The following is a 14318-nucleotide window of genomic DNA, read 5'->3' on the forward strand; positions in this document are numbered from 1 at the left end:
CATGTTCATTCCCTTTATGCTCTCCTTTTGCCTATCTTTCCTTCTAGTTTTAACTCCTCACCAGTCCCTGCTTTATACTCCTGTTACTCATTTTTCAAGATCTAGATTCTGTATATGACAGAGTACATGTAATAATAGTTTTTCTGAAAGTGACTTATTTGCTTTGCATAATCTCCAGTTTCATCCATTTCCCTGAAAGTGGCATACATTTATTCTTATGTTTGAATAATACTCTATTATGTATGAAGGCCACATTTTGTTGATCCATTCATTAGTTGTAGGGCAGCTGGGCTATTTCCATAGCTTGGCTACTATGATAGTGCTGCAGTGAACATGGGTGAAAAGTGCCTCTATTGTGTCTCGACTGGCATTCTTTCAGATATATGCTCAAGTGTTAATGCTTAATGGTAATTGCCTATGGTTTTCAGATTTCTATAATGACTGTACTAATTCACATTGCCATCAACAGTATATAACACTTCCCGTTTTCCTGAATCCTCAGCAATATATATTTTTTTGCTTTTATAATATCCATTCTGACTGGAGTGACATGGCTACAAATGTTAAGCATTTCTTCGTGTATTAATTAACCATGTGTGCTTCTTTTAAGAACTGCCTCAATTCATTTGTTTATTAATGGAATTATTTGTATTTTTTTCAGTGTTTCAGTTCCTTACACATTCTTGGTATTAATCCTTTCTTTAATGGGTACTGTGCAAATTTTGTCTCCCATTTTGTAGATTTTATTTTGATTCTGGCACATTTCTAAGCTTTGTAGAAGCTTTTAAATTTGATGCAGTGCATTTGTCAGTTCTTATTCTTATTTCCTGAGTTCTAGTCAGAAGGGTATTACTATGTCTACATCTTTAGGGATTTTCCCTATATTTTCTTGTAGTAGTTTTAAAATTTCAGACCCCCAACCTTTTGCCTTTTCTTTTCTTTTTTTGCCTGCCTGCCTGCCTGCCTGCCTTCCCTCCTCCTCTTCCTCCTTTTCTTCTTTTGTCCCAAATACTCTCACTTGCTCAGCTTTCTTGCTTGGCTGGCACATTATCATTTGGGATATGCCTCCACCAAGCTTTTTGCTGGTTATTGTAGAATGGAGTTTCAAGAACTTTTCTCCCTGGGCTCGTTTTAAACTGTCCTTTAGAGTTCAGCATACTGATTACTAGGATTACAGGCATGGGCCACTCGTGACTGATAAATCTTTGGTGCCCTCTGAGTTCATAGATAGATAGATAGATAGATAGATAGATAGATAGATAGATAGATAGATAGATAGATAGATGATAAATAGATAGAGGGGGGTTCGCTTTTCTACATGTGGCAGTTTTCCCAACACTATTTTTAAAAGAGGCTCTTTTCTTCAGCCTCTTTTTCTGGTTTTGGCTCCTTTGTGGAAAGTCAGATAGCTGTAGCAATGTGTAATTTCTGGGTCTTCTATTCCATTTGTATGTGTTCATTTTTGTGCCAGTACTATGCTGTTTTGGTTACTATGGCTCTAGTTTAATTTGAAGTCAGGTATCATGATACCTCCAACATTGCTGTTTTTTTGTTCAGGATTACTTTGGCTATTCAGTGTCTTTTATGCTTCCATGAAGATTGTAGGATTTATTTTTCTATTTCAATGAAGAATGACATTGGAATTATTTTCAAAAATGTAGTCATCTTCACAGTATTAATATGGCCATTTCATGAACATGGGAGGATTTCCATCTTTTAATGTCTTCATGAGTTCCTTTCTACAAGGTTTCATAGTTTGGATTGTAGAAATTTTTCACCCCTGGGGTTTTTCCTAGGTATTTAAATTTTTATGCTATTGTAAATAGAATCATTTTCCTCATTTCTTCCTCAGACTGATTATTGGTATATAGAAAAGTTACTTACATTTATATGCTGATTTTATACTAATTTGCTAAAAGTAATAATCAGCTTTAAGGATTTACTTTATGGGACAATCTTTGAGGTTTTTTTAAGCATACCATTATATAATCTGCAGAGTTACTTTGAGCTCTTCTCTTCCTATTTCTACCTTCTCCATATCTTTTTGCAAGAACAGATTTTTGAATTCAGGACTTCATGCTTTCTCCACTTACCTGTTCAGCTAATGTTCTACCTCTTGAGCCACACTTCCAGCCTAGCATATTTTTTGTTTGTTTTGGAGATGGAGTTTCAAGGACTCTTCTGCCTAGATGGCGCAGAACTGTGATCATCTGGAACTTAGCCTCATGACTACCTGGGATTGTAGGCATGAACCCCTGGGACCCTGCTTTGTGTCTCTTTTGTTTCTTTCTCTTGCCTTATTGTTCTGGCTAGGAATTCTAATACTATATTGGATAAGAGTGGGAAGACTGGACATTCTTGTCTCTTTCCTGATTTAAAGGAAATAATTTCAGATTTTCCCCATGTAGTATAATGTTGGCTATATGTTTATGATTTATAGCATTCTATTTTAATTTCTTCAGCTGTGATAGACATTTCTTTTTTTGGGGAGAGGGGTCCATTTGTGGGGCCTGTCCCTTAGCTCTTCAGCTCAAGGCTAGCGCTCTACCACTTGAGCCACAGTGCCACTTCCGGCTTTTTTCTTTTTGCTTATGTGGTGCTGAGGAACCCAGGGCCTCATGCATGCAAGGTAAGCGCTCTACCACTGAGCCACCTTCCCAGCCCCATGTGCTAGACATTTCTTAGGTCATTATCCTTGTAAAAAGGAAATGTCATATGGAAAGATGGGAATTAACATTTGTTAAATGTTCTCTATATGGCAGGCATGGTGTGACATCCCTATAAAGAGATAAGCATCATTATTTCTATTGATAAAAGCAAGGTCAGAGAGGTTAACTGACATGTATGGAATTGTATAGCTAGTACTGGGCAGAGCCCCCATTCAAATCCAACACACCGAAATCCAGTTCCTTACATTAATTTTATTATGATAACTTAAAATAATACAGTATTTACTGGTATTGTAGCCCATGCCTATAATCCCACTGACACAGGATTCTGAGACAAGAAAATCTTGAGTTTGAGGCTAGTATGGACAAAGTTAGGGAGACCTTATCACATAAAGAATATCTAGTAAAATTATGGCATAGTATGCTCAAGGCTCAGGGATCAGATCCAATGCCACAGAAAGAATAAAGATGTTAAAGCTTTGGTTGTGAGTGTGACTTAGGCAAGCATTATATGTAACAAGATTTTAAGAAATGTATCTTTGTAAATAAAAGGTTAATGCAGTGAGATTCAAAGAAAATCAGAGCTGTACATACCTTCATGAAACAGACTGTATAGCTTAAATTTCTTCATGACTTACAGATCGTAAGAAAGACCTGGTGAAACTACAAGCTGGAGAATATGTTTCTCTTGGGAAAGTAGAGGCAGCACTGAAGAACTGCCCACTTATTGACAACATTTGTGCTTTTGCCAAAAGGTAACTTGCAGACATTGTGTTTCATATACTTACAGTGAAAGGAAAATTAGAAATGAATTTTGCTACATAGAAGCATAAGGGTAGTATCAAACCCTTTGTTAGAACTTTCATCCAAATTAGGAAATTGTACATTTATGAAATTTCTTGAATTCAACAATTTGAAGATTACTTGTACTAACTCAATCATTATAATGTTCATTGGATACCTACTGTCTTGCTAAGTTATCAATTTCACAGTTGTTTTGTTGAACATGCATAACAACTCTATACTTACCCAAAGTGATTTTCCAAAAAAGTCACATAGCTAGTACATATTGAGGAAGTTTTATTTCTAAATCACAACCTTAAGAGATTGAACCATTTTCTGTGTTACTATGGTTTTCTTAGTGTATTCTTTTTTAAAAAATTATAATTGTGAGCTGTTGTCTCACACCTGTAATCCTAGCTATTCAGGAGGTTGAGATCTGAGGATTGTGATTCAAAGTCAGTCCAGGCAGGAAAATCCAATAAATGACCAAAAAGTCAGAAGTGAAGCTGTGGTTCAAGTGGTAGAGCAGTAGATTTAAGGGGGAAAAAAAGCCCAAGGACAGTGTCCAGGCCCTGATTTCAAGCCCCAGGACAAGCATATACACACAGTCACAATTTTGGTTAAAATAAAAATCATACTATCTTCAACATTTCAGTTGTGCCAAGTATATTTACATTGTTGAACAATCTACAGAATGTTTTCATCCTAGCAGACCTGAAACTTTGTCTATTAAACAGCTCTTCCTTTCCCCCTCCCATTGGCCCTTAGCTACCAACATTATACTCTTTCTTTTAAATTTTTTTTTTGGGTCCAGTCGTGGGGCCTGAACTCTGCGGCGTGGGCACTGTCCCTCAGTTCTTCAGCTCAAGGCTAGCACTCTACCACTTGAGCCACAGCGCCACTTCCGGCTTTTTTTTTTCTTTTTGCTTATGTGGTGCTGAGGAATCGAACCCAGGGCCTCTGGCATACAAGGCAAGCGCTTTACCACTGAGCCGCCTTCCCAGCCCTCTTTTAAATTTTTAACAATTTATTTTCTTTTAAATTTTGCCTACTCTAAATAGATTAGAAAAATCACATAGTGTTTATCTTCTTATAATTGGCTAATTTCAATTATGCTGTCAAGGCTTATCTGTGTTGTAACATTTGTCAGAATTCCTTTCTTAGGGTCAATAATATACCATTGTAATGTGCACTCTATTGTTTTTATTCATAGGCTAAGGGGCATTCATGTTACTTCTGCCTCTTGGCTTTTTTAATAATGCTGCTGTGAACATGAGTGCACAAATAATTATTTAAGTCTACTTTCAATTATTTTGGGTAGTACTGTGATACAGAATTGCTAGATCATATAGTAATGTTATAGTTAATTTGTATTATTTTGGAAAATACTGGGTTTTTGACTCAGGGCCTTGTGCTTACTGGACATGCACTCTTACCACTGAGCTACTCTATCCCTTTTTGCTTTTACGTTTTTTTAAAAAAAATATGATCTCATGTTTATTCCCAGATAAACCTGGACTATAATCCTCCTATTTATGCTTTTGACCATAGGTGCTGGGATGACAGACACATGCCCCCACTGCCCAGCTTTTACAGGTTGTGATAAGTGTCTCATAAACTTTTTTCCTGGGCTGGCATCAAATTTTGGTGTAGTTTCACTACATTAATCTCTGCTTTTGTTGCCTGTCCTTTGATGGCACATATGAGACTAGTTGTCACATCCATTGTCATTAAGCATTTCCCCTCTGTTTTCTTCTGGAAGTTGTATACTTTTAGCTCTTAAGTGTTTAGGTATTTGATGTAGTTTGAATTAATTCTTACATGTATTGTAAGGTATTGTTGAAGAAACTATCATTTTGCCATTAAGTATTGTTAACACTGCTGTTGAAGATCATTGGAGTATAGATGCAAGGGTTCATTTCTGAGCTTTCTCCTAGTCCATTAGGTTTTTTCTCTTTAAGTCAGTGCTTTGAGTTTTAGTCCTCAGTGAAATTTTAACAAATAAGAGAAATGCATATCTGTAGTTGTCTCTGCACTATGTCATTGGATAATATATGAATAAAAATTCTCAGTGTTTTAATTCCTATTTCATTTGCTAATTTTTTAGTGATCAGTCCTATGTGATCAGTTTTGTGGTTCCTAATCAGAAAAAGCTGACTCTTTTGGCACAACAGAAGGGTGTGGAGGGAACTTGGGTTGATATCTGCAATAATCCTGCTATGGAAGCTGAAATACTGAAAGAAATTCGAGAAGCTGCAAATGCCAGTGAGTATGTTTTTGTAAGGCTGCTGAGGTCCATAAAAGGCATCCAGTAATGATGTGTACATTAGACTCTACAAGATTTGTGCTAATAGTAAAATATAGGATTCAGGAAATCTACAATATAAGTATATTTAATGAGTTTCTATGTTGGAAAGATCCTTACATGCTTATAGTAGATATAGATCCTTACATCCTTATAGTACAACAAACTTTTTTTTTATTGCTTGTGACAGTATTTTTCCCAAGTGGGTAGCTAGTCTGTGGAGAGATTTGAAATGTAAGTGTGCCAAGTAGAAACTAATAACTCTTTACTAATGTCGTAGCGATGAAACATACAGCTAATGAATGTGTGCCAGGCAGTATATAAGACACCAGGAATAGAATAGGAAATGAGACATATTTTTACTATCAAGGAATTTATCCAGTGAGAAGGACATAAAGATAGACCACAGTCTTGATAAAATTACGGATATGAACCAATAATCCTGGGACTACAAGTAAGATACTATAGACCCTATCTGGGAGATCGTGGAAAATTTCCTTGTAGAGATGTCACTTAAGGTAATTCTTAAGTATAAGTTAGAATTAACTAGAGAGGCTATTCTGAACTAAGGCATTAGTAGATATGAGGTATACAAAAAGGAATAAGGAGTATAGTGTTAATAGTAAATACAAAATAAGGCCATTTCCTAACATGGGTTTAGTCTTATAGGAAATGTGAAGCCATTGTCAGATTTGATGAGGTTAGTGATATAATCACATTTGCATTTCTGGTTAGATTCTTCACTCTGGAATCCATTTCAAAGATGCATGGGAGGAAGTAGCACTGTGGCTCAAGTGGTAGAGCTCTTGCCTTGAGCTGAAGAGCTGAGGGATAGCGCCCAGACTTAGAGTTCAAGCCCCACAACCAACCAAAAAAAAAAAGGTGCATGTGAGAGGGGCAGACTGAAGCAGGAGAGATGTAGTACATAGTTAACAAAGGTGGGAGTGCTGAGAACCCGAACCAGGGAATCAGGAAACATTTAGGAAGCAAAATTGGTTAATTTAGATAAGTACTTGAATAATATAAATAAGGAGTCCTAGATGGACAATCCTAGATCTATACTCAGATGATGGGGGAGATGCTACTACTGATTGAACTAGAAAAATATAGGAGGAAAAAGTTGTTATGAGAAAATGCAGAAATCACTTTGGGACATACATAGTGCCTGTTAGATAATCTAAGCTAAAATATCCAGCAGATGATTGTGTGTGTGTGTGTGTGTGTGTGTGTGTGTGTGTGTGTGTGTGTGTGTGTGTGTGTGTGTGTAAATCCAAATTTTATGAGAGAGGCTTGAGTTGTACTATACACTTGGGGATAGTTGAAACCATGCAATTAGATAGATGGACTGACCTTGGTAGAGAGTATAAAGTGAGAGCCAGAGGATGAGGGAAGGGTCCCTAGACAAAACTAATATTTAGGTCAAAGAGTAGCTTTCCATATTGTATCCCACTTGATCCCCAAGACTTGAATTCCCACTCAGCATAGATTGATTTTTACTTTTATTTATTTATTTATTTAAATTTTACTATCTTGAAGTATGTGTTGTACAAAGGAGTTTACTGCTTTTAATCTATGACACTTGTCTCCATTTTTCTAAAGGAAATGCATGCTTATTATTCTTTCTTGCCTTTTTCATCTGAGATAATATCAGTGGACTTCAGCTCACAGAAGATGTAGCTTTCTTATATCTATACCACCTTTCATAATCTATAGTAAGATTTCATGTTTCATATCCATTTTTACATCATTGTGACTGAAAATATTTATGGCTGAGCCATACATTTTATGATTAGAGTTCCTTTCTTAAGAAAAGATTTTTTTTAAGTTTTCTTGACTTTTTTTTTCTTGGTACCTATTGTTAACTCTTCTTCCAGACTTTATTTTTTCCATTTGGGGGGCTTGAATTCAGGGGCTGGGTCCCTGAGCTTTTTTGCTCAAGGCTAGCGCTCTACCACATTGAGTAACAGCCCCACTTCCGTTTTTCTGGCAGTTAATTGGAGTTAAGAATCTTACGTATTTTCTTGCCTGGGCTGGCTTTGAACCGGGATCATCTAATCTCAGCCTCCTGAAATAGCTAGGATTACAGGTATGAGCCACTAGTGCCCAGGGTCTCTCCAGATTCTGAAAAAGATACAAAAAATATGAAATACAGCTAAGTGTACTTTGTCTTTATGTTTATTTTCTTGGGTACATCCTTCTTTAGAGTCCTCCAACCTGCTGTTGAAATTGGGGCTAGCTATACCTCCAGGCTTCCCTTCAGGTCATCCAGGGGATTTCCTTTGCCTCTCTCCTGTTTTGGATATCATTTCCTGGATCTCACTGTCCTGTTTTTTACTTCTTTGCTCACTCATCTAAGTAGATCACATCCTTTCTACTAGTTTCCTGAGATGTAATTTTTTAAATTTGATTTTATTGTCAAGGTACTGTACAGAGAGATACATTCCTTGTCCAACATTGTTACCCCCCCTCGTTTTTCTTCTACTTTCCTTTCCTCCGAATCAGCCCCTTCCCCAATTATAAAGTTCATTTCCAGCATACTGTCTTGTGAGTATCACTGTTGCTTTGGTTCACCTTTTGACCTTTTTCTCCCCCTCAGATGTGCTTATGTGTCTGAATACACCTTGAATACACCTTGATTGTATTTTCAGCATAGAGACATGACTTGGCATATTTTACAAGTCAAGATAGTAACTCATGTCTCCTTTACATTTTGCAATCTTACTTTTCTTGGATTTTAATTTTAATGCTGCTGGCTGAACAGTCTACTTGTATCCACAAATTCATTTCTTTCTGCGTGAATCATTGTCTCTTTCTAAGCTTTCAGAGTTATGTTAATGTCAGATGTTCTGATAGTTCTACTGATATGTGTTGGAGTAGGTAGGTCTTTTATCACTTACTGTTAGGGAGACTTGATGTGGATCCTTTCAATATGCAGATGTCTGTTATTCAGTTCTAGGAAATACTTATCTTCTCTATTCTTTTGCTTTTTTCCCCCATAGTCATCCTACATTCTAGATTCATCCATATACTCTTTTTCTCTCTGTGTATGTGTGTTTAGAACAATTTTATATTTATTTTGAATCATCTGTTTTTATTGTCTAGGTTTATCTATTTTCTTTTGCTTTTCTTCTTGTCCTTTTTTATATTCTGGAAGAGCTCCTCAACTTTATCTTGTCTTATATCTACTGAATGTCCCATTTCACCTTTCAGAATGTTAAAGAGTTCATTCATTTGGCTCAAACATAATTTCAGAGATTTAACCCCAAACTGTGTAAAAGTAGATCATATTTCATAATGTTCAGGTTAATTCAGATAAAATGCTACACGTGTCATTGATTTGTTTTTCCTTTCTTTAAGTGTTCATCTTTCTCATTTGTTAACAATTACTTTATTCTCTTTGTAGGGAACTGTGATGATCAATTGCTCTCTATAGCTTGTGGTACTAAATAACATATAGGAGTTTGCAAAATGAAATCCTAGAAGAAGCATCCCCCCCTTCATGTTAAGTAGCAATTAAGTTAATGGAGGTTAAAATATGGGGACAGTTAAACATATTCCAATTGAAATAATATGTTTGCCTTTCCCAATTCTTAGTGCTTCTGGAATAGGATATATATATGGAAATTGAAATGAAGTGAACATTTTGGAGCCAGATCTGTAGTTGAGAATTAAACTCATGCTGAGCTCCAGATGCAACTGGGAATAGTTACTTCAGACATCCTTGCAATGTATTAAGAGAAGCCTGATTAATTCAAGCAAGTTTCATCTTCTTGTGTTACTTAGGCATTATTTTTAGAAGCTAGTCCTAAGTAATATTTGAAAGATAAACTTCATATGCAGGGTTTTATTTTATTCTTACCTCATTTTAATGAAAAAAATCACCAATTGATCCAAGCTTTCATAAAATTCAGAGAACTACAAGACTAAGAACTTCCCTGAATTTGAATTCCTTGTCCTTTCCACTGACACCAAATTGTTTCTAAAGTAACCAAGGCTATTTAGTACTAGGTTTTAAACATGCAGATGTTTTGCTTCTGCACAATTATTATTTTAGAAAACTACACCTAAAACAAAGGTCATATGCACATTAGCATTCCCATTAATGGGCCTTCAGAATTTTAAGTATAAACTTACATTAATGATAGATAACTGCAAGAATATAATTTATGGATTAAGTTGTAAGAATTAAGCTAGAATGATTGCATACCTTGTAGATTTCCTATGTCCTTATTTGTTTATACTTCTCCAACATGCACTGAACTGCCTAATTCAAGTACAACATATGCCAATACAATGTATTGGTCCTTAGAAGGGACTGAAATTCACAATACCCTCTTTGGGCCATATATGAACATAATAATAGCTCATAAGAACAATAATTGTGTAAGTACTTTATTTTCTTTAGAATGAATTAATAAACTTCTATGTGTGTATTCAAGGCTCTCTTGGTAACCCTGTGGAAGGCAATGAAAAGAAACCAAGACCCTACTTTTATGGAGCTTGCTTTTCAGTGGGTGACACAAATACATAATATGCTGTGAAGATGGTAAATGCTTTAAGCAATGCATAGTGTAAGAGGGTATAAAGGAAATAGGCAACTTCACTTTTACTACAAGTGATCCTCTTCTCTGAGGAGGTGCTATTTGAGTAGACATTCGGATGAGGTGAAAAAACCATGCAGCTAAGATTGGAGATAATCCCAAGCAAAGGAAACAACACTATCAAGCCTCTTGAGAGAAAAGTGTGGAGTGTGTGTGTGTGAGTGTATGTGTGTGTATGTATGTGTGTGTGTCTAAAATGATCCAACTAAAACAACTTGTACACAGTCTGAGAAATTTAAAACCAAATTCTAAGATAGTGGAATCATTAGTAGTGATTTACATACTATTAAATAAGTTTGCTGCATCATCTAGATAAATTCTACAAAATTCATGTTTTATTGATTACTCTTTTCTCTCCCCCTCCCTCTCCCTCCATGACCTTTCTCCCTTTTGCCCCTTTTTCCCTTTCTCCTATCCCTTCTTTTCTCCTTTCAGTGAATTTGGAGCGATTTGAAATTCCAATTAAGGTTCGCTTAAGCCCAGAGCCATGGACCCCTGAAACTGGTTTGGTTACTGATGCTTTCAAACTGAAAAGGAAGGAACTGAGGAACCATTACCTCAAGGACATTGAGCGAATGTATGGGGGCAAATAAAATGTTGCTCTCTTATTTCCAGTTGCTCAGAAGGTGGCCCAGTGAATTTTTTTTGGTTCTAGAGTTTAAGCCTTTGTTGAACTGTCTCTTAGAATGTTAAGGTGTATCATTCTAAAGACATGGTAATTTTAAAAATAAACCAAAAGTGATTAAATTAGTTATAGAATCTACTTTTACTTAGTTTTGCATAGTTCTAGTGAAACAGAAATTGGAAAGTTCTTTCCCTTTAGCTGTTATTAATTTTAGATCAGACACTTTTTAAAAATTAACCTAAGATACAATTTTTTCATAAAGAAAAAGCATTTAATGTTGAACAAAATAAACTGAAGTTGGAGTAGAATGTAGTTTGAGAAAATTTGCAGCCTTCAGTGTCTATTGTCTTCCTCATATAGAAGTTAAAATAGTGAGCATGACAAATGTGTGTTATCACTACTCAAAGTGCTACAGGTCTTTAAATTCTCTTCCATCCATTTATCTTGAAGGAAAAATTCAGTCATAATATAATCTACACAGTCAAATAATACCTTAGAGGGTATTTTGAGTTCATACTATTACATAGATTAGACATAGAATCATTGTAAAAATTATTGTGAATATTTACAGTGCCTAAAGTAAGAACAAAACAACATATACATACCAAAAAATATCTAGTAATATTTTCAAAGTAAAATTGAACTGTTCTTTTGAAACATTGAGATCCAAAATCAGTCATTGTAATTTCCTTGAAGAGGAAAGTACATTTTTTGAAAAATGCTTTCTGTATTTGTTTGAAGTGAAAGGTTAAGACCAGGAGGAAAACGCTAGAAAGGCAATGCAAATGTAACAAGAAGCATTTTCTGTTAGAGAAGCTGGTAAAATCATGCCATTTGGAATGATGACCCTTGTACAGCACTGAACCTGAGACAGCATTAGACTTTGACTTTACCCTTGTTGACAGATTGGTTTTCAAATCTATGTGTATGAAACTACATTTGTAATTCATGGTCTATTTGCTGTTGCCGATTTGATTCTTGATCAGTCATTTGCATTTCAGAAAGCCTTTTTTTTTTGCTTTAATTTTAACAAAGCGGGTTATGATGAATGACTTCCCAAAGTCTTGTTCAAACCTACGGGTGACTAATTTTCTTGGGTGAGTTTTGAGGAAGTTAAAGGGAAGAAAACACTGTTAATCACTTATCTTTTTCCTGTTTGTGAAGAGTTCAGAAATGGGAAATGCTGGATTTGGGATAAGGGCAGAGTTACTTGATAAAGGACTGAAGTGTGTGTAGTAACTTAGAGTATGGGTTTCTTTTTAAATCTTATAATTAAAATCTGGGATTATAGTTCCCTGATAGTCACACTTGAACTCTAGTTACTATAAAAAGAAACAGAAGCATAAATTCTTAATACTGTTATTCTTTGCACTTTTTCGTAATCATTTTATATATACATATATATGTGTGTGTTGCTTACATTGCTTTGTACAAATGTGGGCCACCACTGCAGGAAAAATTCTTGTTGCTCTAAAATATTTATAAAGAAAATATTTAAATGTTATGTATATGGTGGTAATAATGAAAAATCATCTGGTATCTTTAGCAAGATTGAAGGTTTCTGTAATGATTTCTGTGCAGTGGTTTGCAAAGTACAATTTTAGGGGAGTTTTCCCTGAAGTTATGTATTAGTATTCTCATTCTTCCTAACTTGCCTTTGAAAAGTGAAAAACCATTATTATCAAGTTGACTACTATTCATTTTCTCCTATTCCTGGCCCGCTGTTTATCCTTTAAAGATAATTTTCTTAGACTTTTCCAGTATGTGATTCTCCCATCTCCATTTGGAATGGTGATTTTAAACATATGAGTGCATACATACAATCTTATCTCAGACATCACCCTCATCTCCCGAAAGCTGGAACACTGCCAATGAATCTGTTGAACAGGTCCTTTTGAAACGCATAATTAAACATGTAAGGTTGGGTGCTGCTAATACTTTGCGAAATCCAAATATTGTTAAGGGACCAGGGAGATGCCACTACCCCCTGATTTTTTTTTCATCTAAAAAATCCATGTTTATGTAAGTGGAAATCTTTCCATTTTCATAGTGACTTTTTAAGTATTTGAGCCTAAAGATTTTGATCTCACATTTTTATACCTGTTTAGATCATTCACAGTTATTATATGTCAGTCATCAAAGTTGTACTTATTAAATTTACTACGAGTATGTATATTTCTAAGTCAAACACTTGTGACTTTTGCTTTAATGAAAGTATCCTGCCTCTTTGATGTTTGTATTCATTTTTTTGCCTAAAATGGAGGTAGAATTATGTAACTTTTCAGAAATGAAATGCAAGCGATCAATTAAAAATACTCAAGAAGTGAAAGAGAATATACTGTTTTCTTTGATCTCAGATTGATTAGTAATTGTTGTTTATATTTTCCTGAGAGCCTATGACAAATGTTTCTAAGGTAGCAAGATGGGAACAGGTTAACAAAGGTAGTGAGGTGTTTTCAATTTGGAAAGAAATACTTTAATTTTTTAATGTAGTTACAAATTATATATTCATATTTGTATCTTTTGTCCAAATACACGATTGCAGGATTGTTATGTAGATTTCATGTTTACTTTTGATGAAAAGCTTTGTTCTTGTTTTTAAGTTTGCACTCAAAAATCTTGTTAAATAAATCCAACCCATGTTATCAAGCCTATTTATATCATTTTTGACAGGTTTTGTTTTGTTTTGTTTATTGGGGGTGTTTTGCAGAACTGAGGACTGAACTCCACTGAGCTAAATCCCCAACTGTGCAGTACCATTCTTTTTTGGTTTTAAAACATTTCACTTAAAGAAGTCCGAGGGCCTCTCTTGTTTAATCCGTTGAGATGCCATGGGGAGACAAAAGGCCAAGTGATCTCAGCACATTACAGACCATGGAGGTGAATTAGAAGCTGAAGATTCTGTCTGCAAGAACATGGAAGAGACAGAGACCCTTTTATGTCTCAGCTTTTGGGAAGGCTTCCTTGAATATCTCTAGTCTGAACCCAATGCTGAAGAAGAAAAAGTGATTCTCATTAGATTCTGACTAGTAACAATGAGTATGCATTCATCCCCCACACAGACTTCACTAAGTGGAGTGACAACAGCAGGAACCTCATGGACTGTATGCTTGAGGTTACAGACCAGGGATCTCTAAGAGCTAGATACTGATGCCCCTGCCCTTGGTGTGGCCAAAGCACCTCTCTTATCCCAGGGGAACTTCTGTGTTACCCATGTAGGCTAAGCAGTAAGAACTGTTGGAAAGCACTATTTTATTTTTATTAATTAATTAATTAATTAATTTTTGCCAGTCCTGGGCTTGAACTCTGGACCTAGGCACTATCCCTGAGCTTCT

The 14318-nt window shown here is 35.5% G+C and overlaps 1 protein-coding gene across 13 annotated transcripts in view; it reads left to right on the plus strand.

The window, feature by feature from the left end:
• Positions 1-11098, plus strand: part of Acsl4 (acyl-CoA synthetase long chain family member 4) — a 91740-nt gene extending 80642 nt beyond the window's left edge. For all 13 annotated transcript variants that reach the window (XM_070039915.1, XM_070039923.1, XM_070039913.1 and 10 more), the window contains 3 exons: positions 3310-3424; positions 5560-5717; positions 10794-11098. In XM_070039915.1, the coding sequence (XP_069896016.1) occupies positions 3310-3424; positions 5560-5717; positions 10794-10951 (431 nt within the window). In that variant the 3' untranslated portion in view covers positions 10952-11098. The remainder of the gene's footprint in view (positions 1-3309; positions 3425-5559; positions 5718-10793) is intronic.
• Positions 11099-14318: the final 3220 nt, after the last annotated feature.

Source organism: Dipodomys merriami, unplaced genomic scaffold, assembly GCF_024711535.1.
Source record: "Dipodomys merriami isolate MVZ:Mamm:240054 unplaced genomic scaffold, mDipMer1.0.p SCAF_3, whole genome shotgun sequence".
In the NCBI taxonomy this organism is placed as follows: domain Eukaryota; kingdom Metazoa; phylum Chordata; class Mammalia; order Rodentia; family Heteromyidae; genus Dipodomys; species Dipodomys merriami.